General features: G+C 41.5%; 1 protein-coding gene and 1 long non-coding RNA gene across 4 annotated transcripts in view; one reads left to right on the forward strand and one right to left on the reverse strand.

Annotated features, from left to right (window-relative positions):
• dlgap3 (discs, large (Drosophila) homolog-associated protein 3) overlaps positions 1-22,500 on the forward strand; it is a 364,153-nt gene that overhangs the window by 298,255 nt on the left and 43,398 nt on the right. For all 3 annotated transcript variants that reach the window (XM_061882505.1, XM_061882506.1, XM_061882507.1), the window contains exon 3: positions 7,958-9,108. In XM_061882505.1, coding sequence (XP_061738489.1) covers positions 8,032-9,108 — 1,077 coding nt within the window. In that variant the 5' untranslated portion in view covers positions 7,958-8,031. The remainder of the gene's footprint in view (positions 1-7,957; positions 9,109-22,500) is intronic.
• The window catches only part of LOC133540035 (uncharacterized), a 119,800-nt gene that overhangs the window by 75,959 nt on the left and 21,341 nt on the right, over positions 1-22,500 (reverse strand). Inside the window, exon 2 of the long non-coding RNA XR_009803529.1 lies at positions 17,387-17,491. This is a non-coding gene — a long non-coding RNA (uncharacterized LOC133540035). The remainder of the gene's footprint in view (positions 1-17,386; positions 17,492-22,500) is intronic.

Below are 22,500 nucleotides of genomic sequence, written 5' to 3' on the forward strand. Positions count from 1 at the left end.
AAAAGAACAGTGGTGCAAAAAGGGGAAAAACAAAGCGCGTGCCAATGCACGGAAAGCTAATGCTAAAACGTAGCAGGAAACAGAAAACATTAAACGATGTGTCACACGCACGTGAAGCTAAGGTGGAACTTAGCACAAAATAATTGAGGGCACAAGGATACAAAACGTGACGTGTTGCGAAAAGCAATTAATGGACCGAGGACAAACTAAGGAATCAGGTGGGCTTGAATACAAAAATAATTATTAGAAACAGGTGTGTGACAGGAGCCCGTGAGGAGGAACACAATACGTTGCCATGGTGACTAACACAAACAAGGAAGTGCTCAAACAAGGATCGGCAGAGTCCAGAAACAAAACATGAACAAAGACATAAAAAGGGCAAAACCATTAACGATCCGAGTCACGGATCGTGACACAGTAGAGCCATAATAAATTCATAAAAGAAGAAAACTTCATAAATGTTGTTTTGTGAGCAACAAGTATGTGCTCCAATCACTCTATCACAAAAAAATAGGAGTTGTAGAAATGATTGGAAACTCAAGACAGCCATGACATTATGTTCTTTACAAGTGTATGTAAACCTTTGACCAACCTCCGGGCTGATGATTTCTGTTTTTCTGAAGAATTTGGAGGTAATCCTCCTTTTCCACAGTCCCATTTAAAGCACCAGTTCCATTGGCAGCAAAACAGGCCAAAAGCATAACACTACCACCACCATGCTTGACAGTAGGTGCGGTGTTCTTTGGATTAAAAATAAATACAACAATAAGAGTTGTAGAAAGTATTGGAAACTCAAGACAGTGTATGTAAACTTTTGACAAAGACTGTATGTCTATACACACATACATACTGTATATACATACATACTGTATATACAAATACATTTATACAGCCTATTATCTAATTAATTATAATTTACTGTGAGTAATCACAATTAATCTAAATTGAAAAGTGTGATTAATCAGATATATATATATATATATATATATATATATATATATATATATATATATATATATATATATATATATATATATATATATATATATAATAGGGGTGTGGGAAAAAATCGATTCGAATACGTATCGCGATTCTCTCGTGCGATTCAGAATAGATTCTCTTTTTTTTTTTATTGATTTTTTTTATTTTTTTTTTCTATCATTTTAACAAACCACTACACAGCAATACCATCACAAAGCAATCCAATTCCAAAACCAAACCTGACCCAGCAACACTCAGAACTGCAATAAACAGAGCAATTGAGAGGAGATACAAACATGACACAGAACAAACCAAAAGTAATGAAAAAAAAATATTATCAACAACAGTATCAATATTAGTTATAATTTCAGCATAGCAGTGATTAAAAATCCCTCATTGACATCATCATTAGACATTTATAAAAAATAAAAAAAAGTAGTGTCACAGTGGCTTACACTTGCATTGCATCTCATAAGCTTGACAACACACTGTGTCCAATGTTTTCACAAAAATAAAATAAGGCATATTTTTGGTTCGTTTAATAGTTCAAACAATTTTACATTATTGCAATCAGTTGATAAAACATTGTCCTTTACAATTATAAAAGCTTTAAAAAAAAAAAATCTACTACTCTGCTTGCATGTCAGCAGACTGGGGTAGATCCTGCTGAAATCCTATGTAGGGAATGAATACAGAATCGTTTTGAATCGGAAAAATATCGTTTTTGAATCGGGAATCGCGTTAAATCGGAAAAAAGCGATATATAATCGAATCGCGACCCAAGAATCGATATTGAATCGAATCGTGTGACACCCAAAGATTCGCAGCCCTAATATATATATATATATATATATATATATATATATATATATATATATATATATATATATATGTATATACATATATAAATTATAAATGTGTTGTACTTGTATAGCGCTTTTCTACCTTCAAGGTACTCAAAGCGTTTTGACACTACTTCCACATTTACCCATTCACACACACATTCACACACTGATGGCGGGAGCTGCCATGCAAAGCGCTAACCAGTACCCATCAGGAGCAAGGGTGAAGTGTCTTGCTCAGGACACAACGGACGTGACGAGGTTGGTACTAGGTGGGGATTGAACCAGGGACCCCCGGGTTGCGCACGGCCACTCTCACACAGCGCCACGCCGTCCCATAGGTGCGCGGTTTGCAGTCTCATCCGCGGATACTCTGCGGGTAGGGCGGTTGACATGACGAAAAAATAGATTTTAATTACATTCGGGCGGGTGGCGGTTGAAACATCCGGAAATATTTGATATGCATGGATCTGTGATCGGTATCCTTTGCCATTCAAAGTACCATTTAAGACCCGTGTCATAAAGCGAAGAAGACAATAAGAGACGCTATTATTCTCCTAAATGACTGCCGGTAGTCACCCAGATAATAAGTATTAGGGCGTGCTATGAAGCCATTGGCTTTGTCGCCTACTACAACATGTACGATTTGCTTGTCAGTCCAGCATCATGTTGTGTGTGGCTCCCGCTGTGACACGCACATGACTGCAAGGCATACTGGGTGACAGAGTACACTAATGGTTGTGATATAAACAATTTTAACACTCTTAGTAATATGCGCCACGCTGTGAAGCCACACCAATTAAGAACGACAAACACATTTCGGGAGAACATCCTCACAGTAACACAACATAAATGCAACACAACAAATGCCGTATTCATGACCCTTCCTGACTATTTTATACACCCCTAGCGGCAAACCCCCCCGTGCATCGGTAAGGTGGGCGGGGTTGGGGGCGCGGGGTTGTAAAATATATTCAGGAAGTGTCATGAATACAAAGGATTATGGGTATTTGTTGTGTTGCGTTTATGTTGTGTTACTGTGAGGAGGTTCTCCCGAAATGTGTTTGTCAATCTTGTTGGGTGTGGCTTCACAGCGTGGCGCATATTAGTAAGTGTTAAAGTTGTTTATATCACAACCATCAGTGTACTCTGTATCACCCAGTATGCCTTTCAATCTTGAACGTGTAATTGCGGAAGCTGCATACAACATGTTGCCGGACCAACATTCGGTTCGTACATGTTGTAGAAGCATCTAAGGCAATAGCTTCACAGCACGCCCATATTGTAATCAGGATGAACACTATTAGATGATCGCGAGAATGTTAGCGGCTCCAATTGTCATTGTTACTCTGTGAAACAGGTTTAAATAGCTCTGTGAGTGGTAAAGGCGGACAACCTCTGACGTATTTTGGCGGGCGGGTACAGTTCTGATAAAATGTTGGTTCGGGTGAACGGCGGGTGGATGACGACTTTGGGGATGCGGATGATATAATTGCCTATACGCGCATCTCTAATATATATATATACACATATATATATATGAAGCTAGTACAGAAATATGACCAACACGTCTACGAGTGTCTGTGTCAGTATGACTGACTTACAACGGCCATTACTTTTGAACTGTTTCAGTTTCACAAATTCCCCAGTAAATTCACCAAAACGTCACCCTGGTGTTATTCGGTCTGTTTAGCTGATTGGAGCGCTACCTTCCGTAGACAGTGGGTCCATGACCATGACTTCTCTTTTGTTTGGTCAGCCGTTTTACTGCCCTGTCACAGACCCCGGTTGGAAACAATTAAGGAATGTAAATAAACATTTAGAAAAATATTTCTGTGTAAATATCTAATTTCTTAATGTGTATATCTGTGACTTATATATGAAAAACTCATATTTTCTTCAGAAAAGTAGTGGGTGTGGCTTATATATCGGCGCGCTCTACAGTCCGGAACATACGCACTGTAAACAGGCCCTAAAGTTTCTGTCATTGACCCTCACCAGACACAATCTGACGACGAACTTGATGGACCAAGCGCCCGCACAGAAGGATGCAGGCTTGAAGAGGTCGGCCGTCACGGCCACAGCCAATGCGTGAACCTCCTCTCACTCGGCCAATCAACGCCAACTGGCCGGAGTCTATAATGAATAATTATCCACGCGTATGTCTCGCCTGTGCCAAAACACATGCGCTCGCCGAGCCCCAGCCTGCCGAGCCAATTTAACTCTAATCACATTCCCACATGAAGGGACGTGGGCATTATTACCCAACACTATACACGCCATTAATATGCAGTTAGAGCGACAGAGATGTGATTATATCAACTGCCGATGAAGTCTCTGACTCCATTTGGAATTCAATCATCACTTGTGTGGCGACGACTGGGATAGAATTCCTATTTCCATCTCGTACAGCAATATTGTTCCTATTGATTTCACATTCTGTATAACGCAACAACCCCGTTAATTGCCAGCACTCAAACGGTGAAATGACGCCATAATTGATTGAGGGGTGGGGGTGGGAGAAATAAATGCATGACTAAAATCAGAACCCCCAACCGTGGGCTCCGCCGGATGCAGTAGATCAATAAAACACAGCGTTTGCCTCTGCTGTAAATCATGTGAACGTGCAGAGAAGCCCTGCAGGAAAGAGGAAAAAGGAAAGAGGCAGACAACATGCGAGTGCGGGACTGATGAATATAACAAACAAAGAGCAGGGGGGGTTTGGGGGTGCAAAGAGAAAGACTAATACTGTTGATTTATCAGGCCGGCAGCCATTAAGATGGATGAGATGAAGAAATGTGTCTGTGGTTGCTCGTTGGATGCTCAATCCTTGCAATGCTTGTCTTGGCTTTTTTTTTTTTCTGAGCTTGAAGAAAAAAAAATGTGAATAGAAACCAAGTGTGCAACAAATAAATATGTTAATAAAAAAAAACAAATCATTGTTTTCACTTTCAATTCATTAAGCCGGCAGACAGACAACAGTCTGCAAGGTAATCAACTTCCAATAAGTCATTTTTATACCCGTGTTTACTCAAAAAATATGCTTTTGTTGTGTTCGGAGCAGTGCTGTTATGCAACTAAAGGGTGACATATTTACTAATCCCAAAGCTAAAAAATAGGAAGTTGTTATTATACTAATATCGGACGATGAAAACCATTCCAGATCAATCAGGTATGATTATCACTGGAGGACAAGGCTGATTGCTGAAGAATACTTTTTACCCGAGAGCAATAGTGTCGCTGAACACAAGGCATAAAAAAGAATGTGAGCTGTGTGCTGCAATGAGGTGGCAACTTGTCCAGGATGTACCCCGCCATCAGATAGGCTCCAGCACCCCCCGAGATCCCAAAATGGACAAGCGGTAGAAAATGAATGGATGGATGGAGAGCTGTGTGTTTGTTTGTTTTTATGTATTTTTATCTATTTGTCATGCCTGTAAATCAGGTTTATGTTTGATCATGTTTATGTTTTGTTTTTGGACTCTTGTTTCCCGTTTTGCACTTCCTGGTTTTGCTTGTTTCCATAGATACTCATTAGTTTCCACCTGGTCTCTAAGTCACGCACCTGTCCTCAGCCTCACACCTGTTTCTAATCATCATCATAGTCACTATTTAAGTCATTTGTTTCCTGTTCCTCGGCCTGGGAACTTTGCTACTGCCTACCTACCTATGCTGCACATCCTTCATGCCCTCGATCACCTTCCACGCACCTTGCTATTCATGCCCCTTGTTTTTGGTCCCAGTAAGTGTTTTGTTTTAGTTGTTCATAGCCATGCCATTGTGCTGCTTTTGTTTATAGTTAATTATTATTCATGCCATTGAGCAAGTGTTTTGGTTTCATGTTTATAGTTATAGCCTCAGTTCTAGTCTTTAGTTTCGGACGGTATAGCTCGGTTGGTGGAGCGGCCGTGCCAGCAACTTGAGGGTTGCAGGTTCGATCCCCGCTTCCGCCATCCTAGTCACTGCCGTTGTGTCCTTGGGCAAGACACTTTACCTACGTGCTCCCTGTGCCACCCACACTGGTTTAAATGTAACTTAGATATTGGGTTTCACTATGTAAAGCGCTTTGAGTCACTAGAGAAAAAAGCGCTATATAAAAAAATATAATTCATTCATTCATAGCCCTGTTATTGATCTGCTACTGAGCGCGCCCTTTGTTTTCCCTGTTTTTGAAATATAGTGTGTAAATAAATGAATAATGTCCCTGAATTCACGCCTGGCTCGTTCTAAATTCCCTCTGCATCGAAGAAGCAAAACAAATCCAAGTCAAAGTCCTGACACTATTTATCTGAGTACCATGTTATGTTTTTTTGTGTCATTATGAATTTGCACTAAATTAGTTTGCTTGCAATTTCGTTGTACAATGACAATAAAGATATATTCTATTCTGATTATGTTACACAGCGAGAGTGCAAGCCAGGAGCAGGTATACTAATAGCTAAGCTAAACCAATAATAAGACTTTTGCAAAAATTAAATCAGTTTTATCTTTTAACAACTCTGAGTGGCTAAATCATGCTTTTATTTGATCACGTTTGGACGACTGCAACTCACTCCATGTTGGAATGAGCCAACATATATAATGACATTTTAAAAATGTCATTATATGTCAGACTTTTTAAAAATCTACACCCCCTGCACGGTCTCTTGAGGTCTGCGGATCAAGTTCTCCGCGTCGTCCCAAAGCCCGTTTAAAATCCAGAGGGGATGGTGCATTTTTCTGCTGTGGCTCCGAAACTTTGGAACGGTATCCCTCTGGTTGTTGAAATCATATTTTTATTCCTTGGCTTTTAAACCAGCATTAGAGTTGTGGGATCTTCATCTGTTTTATTTTTAATATGTATTTATTCTCTTTTTAGTTAAATGTTTGCTCGACTGTCCTTAGTTTTACACTGCTTCTAAATGTGTGTTTTAACTACTGTGCAGCCCTTTTGTTGTGTTTTGAAATGTTCTATATACATTTGTGATCAAAAGTTGAGATACACTTGTAAAGAACATGTCATGGCTGTCTTGAGTTTCCAATCATTTCTACAACTCTTATTTTTTTGTGATGTAGTGATCGGAGCACATACTTGTTGGTCACAAAAAAAAAATCATTAATTTGGTTCTATTATGAATTTATTATGGGTCTAGTGAAAATGTGAGCGAATCTGCTGGGTCAAAAGTATACATACAGCAATATTTGGTTCTAACCACATACTCTTTCCTCCAGATGATCTTATCTTTGTCCATGATGAAACAAAAATGGAGCTATATGTTTGGAGGAGAGAAGGTGAGGCTTTTAATCCCAGGAACACCATGTCTACCGTCAAGCATGGTGGTGGTAGTATTATGCTTTGGGCCTGTTTTGCTGCCAATGGAACTGGTGCTTTACAGAGTAAATCGGACTATGAAAAAGGAGGACTAGCTCCAAATTCATCAGGACAAGCTAAAATCATCAGCCCGGAGGTTGGGTCTTAGCTGCAGTCGGGGGTTTCCAACAGGACAATGACCCTCAAACACACCTCAAAAGTGGTAAAGGAATGGCTAAATCAGGCTAGAATGAAGGTTTTAGAATGGCCTTCCCAAAGTCCTGACTTACAGGTGTGGACAATGCTGAAGAAACAAGTCCATGTCAGAAAACCAACACATTTAGCTGAAGTGCAGCAATTTTGTGATCAAAAATTCAAGCAGAAGCTTGTGGATGGCTACCAAAAGCGCCTTATTGCAGTTAAACTTGCCAAGGGACATGTAAGCAAATATTAACTTTGCTGTATGCATACTTTTGACCCTCACATTTTCAGTAGAGCCATAATAAATTCATGAAAGAAGCAAACTTCATGAATGTTTTTCAGACCAACAAGTATGTGCTCCAATCACTACATCACAAAAAAATAAGAGCTGTAGAAATGATTGGAACCTACAGACAGCCATGACATTATGTTCTTTACAAGTGTATACAAACTTTTGACCACGACTGTATGTGTGTTTTAACGCCTATTTAGCCCTCCTATTGTGTTTAGAAATGTGCTATATAAATAGAGCGGACTGGATCGGTAATGGTGTCGGCCGACCACGCTCACGGATGAACAGTATCGTAGTCAGAAAACGGCTATCGCAACATCTTACTAACCACCGCTCATTTTGTGCCTGCAGGTGAGACTCGCGCCGCCCTGTCTCGCCCACAGCGCCCCCTTTCCGCCCGGACGGCCCACCACGCCCCGGTGCATATGAAAGGGTACCATGTCAGCCGCAGCATGTCCCAGCATTCCTCTGGTGGTGGCGGAGGAGGCCCCTGTCATTGCGCGCCCGAGGACTGCGACGGCTCAGGCAGAGACTACTACCACGGCCACAAAGATGGCCACTACTACCCTCCCGGAAGTGCGGCCGAGGCCTTGGCGCTGGAGAGACACCACTCCCACTCCCACTCCGGTGGAGGCACCTTCCCCCGCTCCCACCCGGGTCATCACCCGCCGCTCCAGTCTTTTGACTCGTGCGAGGAGTGCGTGCCGTCGGGTCACGGAGGCAAGGCGCACCGCGTCCCTCCCAACCTGATCGACCAGTTCGAGAAGCAGGTGCCCTTCCACCCGGACGGCTTCCACACGCTGCAGTACCAGCGCACCACCAGCGGGGGCGCCGAGCAGCGCAGCGAGAGCCCCTCGCGTATCCGCCACCTGGTCAACTCCGTGCAGCGTCTCTTTGCTAAGTCCCATTCCCTGGAGGCCCCGTCCAAACGGGAGTACAACGGCACAAGAGGGGGCGGGGACTACAGGAGCGAGAGGGGAAGCGGGCACAGGAGCGGCGGGGAGGACGGCGGCGGTCACTACGCCGGCCACCAATCGCGTTCCGCTCGGAGGAACAAGTCCAGGGAGCGCAGCAAGAGCGGGGACTCGCGGCACGAGTCCGGCCGGAGACATCGCAGCAGGACGGCGGGCTGGTGGAGCTCTGACGACAACCTGGACAGCGACAGCAGCTTCCTGGTGAGCGGCGGCAGGCGGGGCTACCCCAGCGGCCACGAGAGCCTGGATGCTGCCATCCAGGAGCTCACCATGAAGAGGCCTAAGGAGCGAGGAGGTGGACCGGCGCCCGGGGAGTGCATGGCATGCACCACCATCGCTCTGGCGGGGAGCGAAGGAGGCGGACACCACGGTCCCCCCGGTCACTCCCTGAAGAGGAGCACGTGGTCGGCTATGACCGTCAGTCAAGCCAGGGAGGTGTACCCGCCCAGGGGGGTGGGATCGGGCTACGACAAAGCCCTGGTGCCCATTGAGAACAAACTGAAGGAGAGAAGCCTCCATTATCTGCAGGTGAGTGCATGCTTGCGCAATAGTGAAGTGAATTATATTTTTACAATACACACGATATCACTCTGAATCCTTTTTCTTTGTATCGCATTTTGAACAACAAAACTGTTTCCAAAGTGCTGCACTTGAAAAAAAAACATAAAACGCTATTTGATTAAAAAGTTTTAAAATAGTACATTGGGGCGGTATAGCTCGGTTGGTAGAGTGGCCGTGCCAGCAACTTGAGGGTTGCAGGTTTGATTCCCGCTTCCGCCATCCTAGTCACTGCCGTTGTGTCCTTTGGCAAGACACTTTACCCACGTGCTCCCAGTGCCACCCACACCGGTTTAAATGTAACTTAGATATTGGGTTTCACTACGTAAAGCGCTTTGAGTCACTAGAGAAAAGCGCTATATAAATATAATTCAGTAATTCACCACATAAAATAATAGTATCGATTAAAAAAAAAGATTTAACAAATAAACAATAATAATACTAGTAATTAGTAATAATAATAAAAACACCAAAATAAGTGAAAACAAATGAATAAATATTTAAAAGCCCAATTTGAAATCCAGACAAAAAGTGGGTTGTAAGACAAAACTTCACCTGTGGGTGCCGTTATGATAAGTGACAAACTTGGGTTAAGTTTTTCCTTGTCCTGATGTTGGATCCGAGCCGAGGATGTCACTGTGGCTTGTGCAGCCCTTTGAGACACTTGTGATTTAGGGCAGTGGTTCTCAACCTTTTTTCAGTGATGTACCCCCTGTGAACATTGTTTTAATTCAAGTACCCCCTAATCAGAGCAAAGCATTTTTGGTTGGAAAAAAAGAGATAAAGAAGTAAAATAAAGCACTATGTCATCAGTTTTTGATTCATTAAATTGTATAACAGTGCAAAATATTGCTCATTTGTAGTGGTCTTTCTTGAACTATTTGGAAAAAAAGATATAAAAAAAAAAATCAAAAACTTGTTGAAAAATAAAGAAGTGATTCAATTATAAATAAAGATTTCTACATATAGAAGTAATCATCAACTTAAAGTGCCCTCTTTGGGGATTGTAATAGAGATCCATCTGGATTCATCAACTTCATTCTAAACATTTCTTCACAAAAAAAATAAATCTTTAACATCAATATTTATGGAACATGTCCACAAAAAATATAGCTGTCAACACTGAATATTGCATTGTTGCATTTCTTTTCACAGTTTATGAACTTAGTCGGATTTTGTTGAAGAATTATTCAATAAATATATTTATAAAGGATTTTTGAATTGTTGCTATTTTTAGAATATTTTTAAAATAATCTCACGTACCCCTAGGCATACCTTCAAGTACCCCCAGGGGTACACTTACCCCCATTTAAGAACTACTGATTTAGGGCTACTGTGTTGGCCCTGCAATGAAGAGGCGACTTGTCCAGGGTGTACACCGCCTTCTGCCCGAATGCAGCTGACCTGCTCAGTGGCCTTATGGTTAGAGTGTCTGCCCTGAGATTGGTAGGTTGTGAGTTCAAAACCCCGCCCGAGTCGGACCAAAGACTATAAAAATAGGAACCATTACCTCCCTGCTTGGCACTCAGCATCAAGGGTTGGAATTGAGGGTTGAATCACCAAAATGATTCCCGAGCGCGGCTACCGTTGCTGCTCACTGCTCCCCTCACCTCCCGGGGGGTGATCAAGGGGATGGGTCGAATGCAGAGGTCAAATTTCACCACACCTAGTGTGTGTGTGACAATCATTGGTACTTTAAATTTAACTTAACTGAGATAGGCTCCAGTGACTCCCCGCGACCCCAAAAAGGGACAAGCGGTAGAAAATGGATGTCCATCCATTTTCTACAGCTTATTCCCTTTTGGGGTCGCGGGAGGCGCTGGCGCCTATCGCAGCTACAATCGGGCGGAAGGCCGGGTACACCCTGGACAAATCGCCACCTCATCACAGGGCGTATGGAGGAATAAACTTTGATGTTTCGATTGGTTGATTGAAACTGTCATCGTTATATCCTGATTATGCATTTTGTACTGAAGCGTCCTCGCTAGCATGCTGGCGGCTAATGATCCTCCACAGCAGCATGGTGGCAAGTAAACATGTAGCATTATCACTGGAGGACGAGGAATGCTATACATGTTTTTTTACACACAGGACGATACAATCCAAAAAAAAAAACATGCTAACCGCTTACAGAGAACTATGTAAACAGCAGCGGGTGGATCAATACAAATAGACAGTAATGATACAAAATTTAGTATTAGTATAGGTTCGATACTAGAGTGATTCTTTTAATGTTTTTTCTTACCACAAAAACAGTTTTTGTTGTTTATAAAGCTGAGGGAAATAAGTCCCTGCATGGTACAGGAGGGCTTTAAGGGCAAAACTAGTAGGAAATTCTTAAATATTTAATTGATATTTCTACGCCGCCATCCTGTATTTTTGTCTGTTTATAACTATGACCACAAATAAATCATTCAGTGGTCTTGAAAATTTGACGTATCAGTATTGGTGTGACCGATACAGGCCCCTGTAACTAATTGGTTTTGGGTCGATACCCACATTTGTAGTATCACCAAAAACAAAATCAAACAATAAATTAATAATCCATCCATCCATTGATTTTCTACCACTTATTCCCTTTTGGGGTCGCTGGCGCCTATCTCAGCTACAATCGGGCGGAAGGCGGTGTACACCCTGGACAAGTCGCCACCTCATCGCAGGACCAACACAGATAGACAGACAACATTCACACTCACATTCACACACTAGGGCCAATTTAGTGCTGCCAATCAACCTATCCCCAGGTGCATGTCTTTGGAAGTGGGAGGAAGCCGGAGTACCCGGAGGGAACCCACGCAGTCACGGGGAGAACATGCAAACTCCACACAGAAAGATCCCCAGCCTGGGATTGAACCCAGGACTGCAGAACCTTCGTATTGTGAGGCAGACGCACTAACCCCTCTGCCACCGTGAAGCCAGAGTTGAGTTTATTCCAAAAAGTTCTATTTTGGTTTCATCTGACCACATGACATTCTCCCAATCCTCTGCTGTATCATCCATGTAACCATTTTGGTATAAACTCAACTCGTCGTGTTTGGAGGAAGAAGAATACTGAGTTGCATCCCAAGAACACCATAACTACTGCGAAGCATGGGGGTGGAAACATCATGCTTTGGGGCTGTTTTTCTGCTAAGGGGACATACAGGACGATTGAGCAGTGTTAAGGAAAGAATGAATGGGGCGAAAGAAGAAAAAAAAAAAGTTAAAAAAAACAAAAAAAAACACGTACAATCTGATACAGTGGGGCAAAAAAGTATTTAGTCCGCCTCCGATTGTGCAAGTTCTCCCACTTAAAATGATGACAGAGGTCTGTAATTTTCATCATAGGTACACTTCAACTGTGAGAGACAGAATGTGAAAAAAAATCCAGGAATTCACATTGTAGGAATTTTAAAGAATGTGTTTGTAAATTATGGTGGAAAATAATTATTTGGTCAACCATTCAAAGCTCTCACTGATGAATCTCACAATATATGGCCCCATTCATTCTTTCCTTAACACTGATCAATAGTACTGTCCACTTAACAGGAAAACAGACCCAACGCATGATGTTTCCACCCCCATGCTTCACAGTAGGTGTGGTGTTCTTGGGATTCAACTCAGTATTCTTCTTCCTCCAAACACGACGAGTTGAGTTTATACCAAAATGGATACATGGATGATACAGCTGAGGATTGGGAGAATGTCATGTGGTCAGATGAAACCAAAATAGAACTTTTTGGTATAAACTCAACTCGTCGTGTTTGGAGGAAGAAGAATACTGAGTTGCATCCCAAGAGCACCATACCTACTGTGAAGCATGGGGGTGGAAACATCATGCTTTGGGGCTCTTTTTCTGCTAAGGGGACAGGACGATTGATCAGTGTTAAGGAAAGAATGAATGGGGCGAAAATAAAAAATAAAAACACCTACGATCTGATACATCTGATACAGTGGGGCAAAAAAGTATTAAGTCCACCACCGATTCTGCAAGTTCTCCCACTTAAAATGATGACATTTTAATTGGGAGAAAATTTCCATCATAGGTACACTTCAACTGTGAGAGACAGAATGTGAAAAAAAAATCCACAAATTCACATTGTAGGAATGGTAAAGAATGTGTTTGTAAACTATGGTGGAAAATAAGTATTTAGTCAACCATTCAAAGCTCTCACTGATGGAAGGAGGTTTTGGCTCAAAATTTCACGATACATGGCCCCATTCATTCTTTCCTTAACACGGATCCATCGTCCTGTCCACTTAGCAGAAAAACAGACCCAATGCATGATGTTTCCACCCCCATGCTTCACAATAGGTATGGTGTTCTTGGGATGCAACTCAGTATTCTTCTTCCTCCAAAAACGACGAGTTGAATTTTTGCCAAAATGAATACATGGATGATACAGCAGAGGATTGGGAGAATGTCATCTGGTCAGATGAAACCAAAATAGAACATTTTGGTATAAACTCAACTCGTCGTGTTTGGAGGAAGAAGAATACTGAGTTGCATCCCAGGAACACCATCCCTACTGTGATGCATGGGGGTGGAAACATCATGCTTTGGGGCTGTTTTTCTGCAAAGGGGACAGGACGATTGATCCATGTTACGGAAAGAATGAATGGGGCCATGTATCGTGAGATTTTGAGCCAAAATCTCCTTCCATCAGTGAGAGCTTTGAATGGTTGACCAAATACTTATTTTCCACCGTAATTTACAAACAAATTCTTTAAAATTCCTACAATGTGAATTCCTGGATTTTTTTTCACATTCTGTCTCTTACAGTTGAAGTGTACCTATGATGAAAATTACAGACCTCTGTCATCATTTTAAGTGGGAGAACTCGCACAATCGGTGGCTGACTAAATAGTTTTTTGCCCCACTGTATGTGCTACAATCACTCTATAACAAAAAAAAATAGGAGTTGTAGAATTTATCGGAAACTCAAGACAGCCATGATTTTATGTCCTTCACAAGTGAAGGTAAACTTTTCACCACGACTGTACATCAATTAGTAGCCTTTATATACCATTTTGAAAGTGTTCTATGATCTTTAATATGGCAAATAATACAATGGAGGGAATATCAATATAGCAGGAGGCTGCAATATATATTGCAATAGACCGTATCGCTCATCCCTAGCTTAGTAAGAAGCAAAACATCAGTAGATCCTGTGCAGACTTAATGAAACCTCCGCGCCCGCGCGAGTATGCTGATGGATCGCGTCGACTTCTCAAATTGCCTCCGCACGCCCCGCAATTTGCAGTTAGCGTAAGCAGCGGCGCCGATAAAAAAAGGAATGAAGGCGGCAGACGTAAATGCTGCGCGCTCGCCACAAATCAACAGATAGTGCTTCTCCCTGACAAAAGCAGACGACGTGTGAAGAGGAGGAAGGTAAGGCCGGAGCCAATCTGTTTGGAAAACCAAGACGCTGGCAGGTGGGTTACTTGGGCGAACTGGCGGGCCGTGTAGCGAGCACGCTCTTTTAGATGTGCAGCAAAATTAAGCCCCCCGCTGTGTCCGGGAAGCCACCTGCCTTTTACTCCACTGATGATAGTATTGAGCACAGGGCGCCGTGTGCGTCACTCGCTGCTGACAGAACACTCCCTGCTGGGCTGGAGGTCCGCTTCGTGGTGGCGTGAGGCCCTTTTGTCCTTCCACCGGTGCGACTAATATGCCAACACCCTCTGCGTCATGTTTGATGTAGAAACCTTCCTTTCACTCCGTATCGCCATCAGATGAGTGATGAAACGTACACACTTACGATTGAAGGCCAAACTGAGACGTTGCTTTGTGTACTTAGAGGGGAACCTTATCACCAGACCTATGTAAGCGTCAATATATACCTTGATGTTGCAGAAAAAAGACCATATGATTTTTTTTAACCGATATCCGAACTCTAAAAAGGTGAATTTGGTGATTGAAACGCCTTTCAATTGTTCGCTGTTGGAGCAATGACCTTTTACCCGTGACGTTACAACAATCCGCCATTTTCACAAACACATTACTCACACCAAGTCAAATCAGCTGTTATTTTCCGTTTTTTCGACTATTTTCCGTACCTTGGAGACATCATGCCTCGTCGGTGTGTTGTCGGGTGTAACAACACGAACAGGGACAGATTCAAGTTGACTTACGTGGAGTGTGCTAATCAGACATATCAATGGTCACGGCATGTTAATCGATGGTAACATGCTATTTAGGCATCATTATGCCTCATTTCTAGCTATATTTGCATCCAGCCTTTCCCTCCACCCACATTTAATGCCAAACAAACACATACCAATCGACGGATTCAAGTACACCAGTGGTCAAAAAGATGCGAAAGTCCCTCGTTTGTTCTGCACATTTTACCGACAACAGCTATGCTACAACAGAGATGGCAAGAATTTGTGAATATCCTGCGACACTCAAAGCAGATGCATTTCCAACGATAAAGTCAACAAAATGTTGATGTTATTGACTTATGTGCTTTTCATACATATTTGGTCACGGCATGACTGCCAGCTAATCAATGCTAACATACTATTTAGGCTAGCTGTCATTATGCCTCATTTGTAGCTATATTTGCATCCAGCCTTTCCCTCCACCCACATTTCATGCCAAACACACACTTACCAATCAACGGATTTAAGTTGCTCCAGTGGTCAAAAGATACAATCGTTGGTTAGAAGGCGGTCACCAAATTCGCCCTCGTTGCCTTTGTCTGTCGTGAAATGGCTCAATAGCTTCAGTTTCTTCTTCAATTTCGTTTTTGCTATCTACCTCCACACTCCAACCATCCGTTTCAATACATGCGTAATCTGTTGAATCGTTTAAGCCGCTGAAATCCGAGTCTGAATCCGAGCTAATGTCGCTATATCTTTCTGTTCTATCTGCCATGTTTTTTTGTATTGGCGTCACGCAGTGACGTCACAGGAAAATGGGCGGGTGGAAATACAGATTGCGAAGATCAGGCACTTTAAAGCCTTTTTTGGGATATTCCATGATGGGTAAAATTTTGAAAAAAACTTTGAAAAATAAAATAAGCCACTGGTAACTGATTTTTATTGGTTTCAACCCTTCTGAAATTGTGATAATGTTCCCCTTTAAGATTCTGATTGACATGAAGGCACACACACACACATTTTTGTATTCGTTACCTTCTTGAGACCTCCGTAAAATGCTTACCTCTTTAGGACAACGCTTTCTAAATATATAAAAAGGTGTATTTGCAACATTAATAATATATACATACTATGAAAATACCAAAAAGCTTGTTGGGAAAAATGAGTGGGAATTTCACAAGAAAAAACGTCACAATTTTGGCAGTGTTCTAATAAAAGTCCTCATTTTACTCAACGCAAGTCAAAATTTTTACAATATTCTGCAATATTATGATGAAAGTCGGAATTGTACTCAATAACAGTCACCATTTTAAAAGAAAAGCTTAACATTTGGGCAATTTTATGAAAAGAGTCGTAATTTTACTCAACAAAAGTCACAATTTTATAAGAAAACAATCAAATGTTGGCAATATTATAATAATTGGATTTTACTTAGGAAAATTTGTGACAAAAGTCATAATTTTACTCAAAAAATGTCACCATTTTACAAGAACCCAAAAAAAATTGACAAACTTGTCATATAAGTCAAATTTTAGATGACAAATGTCACCATTTTGCATTAAAAAGTAATAATTTTACATAAAAAAAGTAATCATTTTACGAGAAAATATTGCAATATTACAGAAACGGAAAGAATGAGAAATTGTTCCCAATTTTATAAGAAAAAAGTCGACACATTGTGAGAAAGACTGCTTTTCGTTATTTTATTTTTAAATTATTTGTTTGTAATTGTGTTTCTCTATACATATATTTTTTTCAATTAATTTTGGCCAAAGGGGGCGCATTTCAATTTCTTACACACACTTGTTATTTAAAATGTTGACCAGAAGGAGAGCGCTTCAAATGTTTACACACACTTGTTATTTCATATGTTGACCAGAGGGGGGAGCGTTTTAAAAAAAAACAGGCACAGAGTCAATTTGACAAATCCCTCCTTTTTGGGACCACCCCCATTTTGATAGATGTCACCAGCAAGGGTGCAAATAAGACGTTCTCTATTAGATGCAACGGTTTTCCGTATTGCGACCATGATTTCGGTCCTAACTTGTTCACCGATCCTCACATGGAAGGTAATTTTTCTTGTTGATGTCTCAAGAAGGGCAAAAACACACACACACACACACACACACACACACACACACACACGTATGTATCGAGTACTCACAAGTCTCCAGCTGTGTTGCAGCAGAAGCGCTGCTAGAGAACCAGCAGGTGGCCACAGAAGTCCTTGCTGTTTCGCCAACTTTCATCCTTTAGCCACAGCTGAGGTCTGCAGATACGTGTGTGTGTGTGTGCGTGCGTGCGTGCGTGTGTGTGTGTAGGAGAGAAAGAAAGGAGTTTGTGTTTAGACGGGGTCTGTGAAGTCTGACACATTGATGCATGGCTTCAGCGTAGCTTCCTCAAGGCAAACATCAGCTCCAATGAGGGGCCTTGTGGGGTAATTGTAACAACAGAGCTTTATTTACATGACCTGTTTGTTAAGCGTAGGACCACAACTGTCGTTAGGAACGAGTTACGCTCTATTAAAGGGCGGTTCGACAGGTGGCGGGTGCATTACACGGAGACGCTAATGCATGCTTTTATTACGAGTCGTATAGATTATTGTAATGTACTGCTTTCAGCTCTTCCTAAAAAGCAGAGGTGGGTAGAGTAGCCAGAAATTGTACTCAAGTAAGAGTACTGTTACTTTAGAGATTTATTACTCAAGTAAAAGTAAGGAGTAGTCAGCAAAATATTTACTTGAGTAAAACTAAAAAGTATGTTGTGAAAAAACTACAAGTACTGAGTAACTGACGATTAACCTGTTCGTTTAATGATGACGGCAACAAGTAATGCACAAAAACATAAAAATAGCAATGAACAAATTCAGAGACAGGAATATCTCTTAAGCAACTAAAACAATAATATGTATTAAATAATATATATTTGATTTTACACTGTATTGAAAAAAAAAATGAAAATGAATTTTACCTTTGCAACCTCATTATACTATTGGCTAAGTTTTATATTCATAAATGTAAGTTTCTCAATACCCGACCTGTTTTTTGTGCCTTTAAAAAACATTTAGAACTCTACATTAAAACACTACCTCTAACAACCAAAAAACTGTGAAAACGATGATGCTGTGTTCCAAATTTAAAGGCCTACTGAAATGAGATGTTCTTATTTAAACGGGGATAGCAGGTCCATTCTATGTGTCATACTTGATCATTTTGCGATATTGCCATATTTTTGCTGAAAGGATTTAGTAGAGAACATCCACGATAAAGTTCGCAACTTTTGGTCGCTAATAAAAAAGCCTTGCCTGTACCGGAAGTAGCAGACAATGTGCGCGTGACGTCACGGGTTGTGGAGCTCCTCACATCCGAACATTGTTTACAAACATGGCCACCAGCAGCGAGAGCAATTCGGACCGAGAAAGCGACGATTTCCCCATTAATTTGAGCAAGGATGAAAGATTTGTGGATGAAGAAAGTTAGAGTGAAGGACTAGAAAAAAAAAAGACAGGGCAGTGGGAGCAATTCAGATGTTATTAGCCACATTTACTAGGATAATTCTGGAAAATCCCTTATATGCTTATTGTGTTACTAGTGTTGTAGTGAGATTATAGTGTCGTACCTGAAAGTCGGAGGGGAGTTGCCGCGGGCGTGGTGACCGCCAGTGTTTCTGAGGGAAGCCACGCAGCTACCTCTTTGACAGGTGCACGAGGAAGGACGCAAGCTCCACTCATGTCTACGGTAAGAGCCGACTTATTACCACAATTTTGTCATCGAAACCTGCTGGTTGACAGGTGGTCGGGAACCATGTTTGCTTGACCGCTCTGTTGCATAGTAAAGCTTCACCTTCGAGAATGTAAACAAGGAAACACCGGGTCCTAAGATCCTCCAGCACTCATCTCCTGATTATTCCAAAAGAGCCTGAAAATGCGGGTGTCAGAGACAGACGTGGAAGGAGATTTGTACAACAAAGTTCTAAAGCTTAGTGATACATCATAAATATTAGATTGTAGGTGTTTTTTTTTTTACCTTTTGCGTTCATATTTCGCTGTGTTTGTTGCATTTTTGTTGTGTTTTAATTTGATTGTAAAATATGTGGATGGAGAGGGGGTGTGACATTCATATGTCAATATTCAGTGTTTTATCTTTCATAGTTAATTTTGTAAATCCCACATTCTTTATTTTCATGTACATTCTGGGTGTCTATTTCAGTTAAAAAAATTAATATTCTATTCTGTTTTATAGGGCGGTTTGTCATAATGTTTTTAGCATTCCATCAGAGATTATTGTGAGGTTTTGTATTAGTGTTCCTAAAAATCAGATAAACCAGTCCCCAGACACGTTTTTCCTAAATTTGCCCTCTGTGTCAAAATAAAAGCTTAGTGATATACAGTGGGGTAAAAAAGTATTTAGTCAGCCACCGATTTTGCAAGTTCTCCCACTTAAAATGATGACAGAGGTCTGTAATTTTCATCATAGGTACACTTCAACTGTGAGAGACAGAATGTGAAAAAAAATCCAGGAATTCACATTGTAGGAATTTTAAAGAATGTATTTGTAAATTATGGTAGAAAATAAGTATTTGGTCAACCATTCAAAGCTCTCACTGATGGAAGGAGGTTTTGGCTCAAAATCTCACGATACATGGCCCCATTCATTCTTTCCTTAACACGGATCAATCGCCCTGTCCCCTTAGCAGAAAAACAGCCCCAAAGCATGATGTTTCCACCCCCATGCTTCACAGTAGGTGTGGTGTTCTTCGGATGCAACTCAGTATTCTTCTTCCTCCAAACACGACGAGTTGAGTTTATACCAAAATGGATACATGGATGATACAGCAGAGGATTGGGAGAATGTCATGTGGTCAGATGAAACCAAAATAGAACTTTTTGGTATAATAATAATAATAATGGATTAGATTTATATCGCGCTTTTCTATTGTTAGATACTCAAAGCGCTCACAGAGAAGTGGGAACCCATCATTCATTCACACCTGCTGGTGGTAAGCTACATCAGTAGCCAGAGCTGCCCTGGGGTGGACTGACGGAAGCGTGGCTGCCAGTTTGCGCCTACGGCCCCTCCGACCACCACCAATCATTCATTCACCGGTGTGAGCGGCACCGGGGGCAAAGGGTGAAGTGTCCTGCCCAAGGACACAACGGCAGCGACTTTGATGTCCATAGGTGGGAAGCGAACCTGCAACCCTCAGGTTTCTGGCACGGCCGCTCTACCCACTACGCCATACCGCCCCTTAAACACGTCGTGTTTGGAGGAAAAAAGAATACTGAGTTGCATCCCAAGAACACCATACCTACTGTGAAGCATGGGGGTGGAAACATCATGCTTTGGGGCTGTTTTTCTGCTAAGGGGACAGGACGATTGATCCGTGTTAAGGAAAGAATGAATAGGGTCATGTATCGTGAGATTTTGAGCCAAAACCTCCTTCCATCAGTGAGAGCTTTGAATGGTTGACCAAATACTTATTTTCCACCACAATTTAAAAATCAATTCTTTAAAATTCCTACAATATGAATTCCTGTATTTTTTTTTCCCATTCTGTCTCTCACAGTTGAAGTGTACCTATGATGAAAATTACAGACCTCTGTCCTTATTTTAAGTGGGAGAACTTGCACAATCGGGGGCGGACTAAATATTTTTTTGCCCCACTGTATCAGATGTATCAGATTGTAGGTGTTTTTTTGTTTTTTTTAACTTTTCGCCTATATATTTCATTATTTGTTGCATTTTTGTTGTTTCGCTTGATTGTAAAATATGTGGATGGAGGGGGGGGGGGTGACGTTCATATGTTGTCAATATTCAGTGTTTTATCATTCATAGTTAATATTGTAAATCCCACTTTCTTTATTTTCATGTACATTCTGGCTGTCTCATTCAGTAAAAAAATTTAAATTTCATTCCGTTTTTTAAGGCGGTCTGACATAATGTTTTTAGCATTCAATCAGACATTATTGTGAGGTTTTGTAAAAGATATACCGGCCCCCCAGACACATTTTTTTTCTCTAAATTTGCCCGCTTGAGTCAACATAATTGCCCAGGCCTGGATCAGCCAATGGGTGTAATGGAAATGTGACATTCTGACAACTCAGAACAATTCAAAACAATATTGTTGAAATGTGGCCATAAAGCCCATCCCCTGGTCCATGTTGCTAAAACGCCTGTGTCAGATTGATAAGGAATGCTGAAAGGTGACATGGAGAGCGCTACAAAGTGGCGGCGCCAACGATAGGGGAACATACTGGGGGTGCAGAGATACAAATCCAAGCTTCGGGATTGAAAAGAGATAAAAGGTGATGGTTGCCGCGGGGGCAAAGCCAAAGAAGCAGGATGAGAGAACGGAGAGCGATAGTGAAACACCGCAGGGTCGGCAGATTAGGCCCCAACATATTTTAAGTGATGACCTTAGAATCTGGGCACTCAGGTGGACGCCAAAACCTCAGGCGTTGGCTTTTTGTGTGTCCATTCTTTGTCTGTGTTTGTATGGTTACATCTTGGATTGGCGCCGATAATTATCCCTAATAATGTGTGAGCACATAGCGGTGTTATGTGGCGGGTGCACATCATATTGGAAAGTAAATATTTTGGAAACCAACATATAAGAGACACCTTTTCTGTTTGGGATGGATGCTGAATTAGGTGCTTTTTAGAGCAGGGGAGTCAAACGTACTGCTCATGGGCCTGATCAGGCCTGCAAACAGTTATCATTAAGTTAGCTTGTATCTATTATTAAACAAATATGAACATACACTAAAGTACCAGGAATTGGTAACTGCAGTGTAGATGTAGATGATTTGATTTCAAGTCTAAGTTTTGCCACAAATTGCTGTTTCATTGCTTTCTGCGCCTCATCATGGTCCTCATTCTTGTCAATGTATGTTTGTGTCTTCTCATCAGACTCATTTCTTTGCCCATCTGTGTTCTCCACCTGTTTCCCTTTCCTTATTTTTGTCTCTCGCTCTCGTCTATATGCCTCTTCACGTTTTTTTCTGTCTGTCCGCTCCGCTTGGCTACCTGCCGCTTTTTGTTTGCTGTGAGCTTGCGACTGACGCTTGCTTCTTTTCTTTCTGGCGCGCCAAGTGTTTCTCCGGCTGTCAGAGTTTCTCTCTTTCTGTAAGTCGCTGTGTCACATTCTCTCTCATGTGCATGTGCAGCCTGCTCTCAAGGGAATTTAGTAGGACTTTTTAACAAAAACTAATGAACTGGAGAAAACTGACTGTGTTTTCCCACATTAAATATATTTTAATATAAAAAAAGTTTGTATTTG

The sequence above is a fragment of the Nerophis ophidion genome, linkage group LG21 (assembly GCF_033978795.1).
Source record: "Nerophis ophidion isolate RoL-2023_Sa linkage group LG21, RoL_Noph_v1.0, whole genome shotgun sequence".
Taxonomy (NCBI): Eukaryota; Metazoa; Chordata; class Actinopteri; order Syngnathiformes; family Syngnathidae; genus Nerophis; species Nerophis ophidion.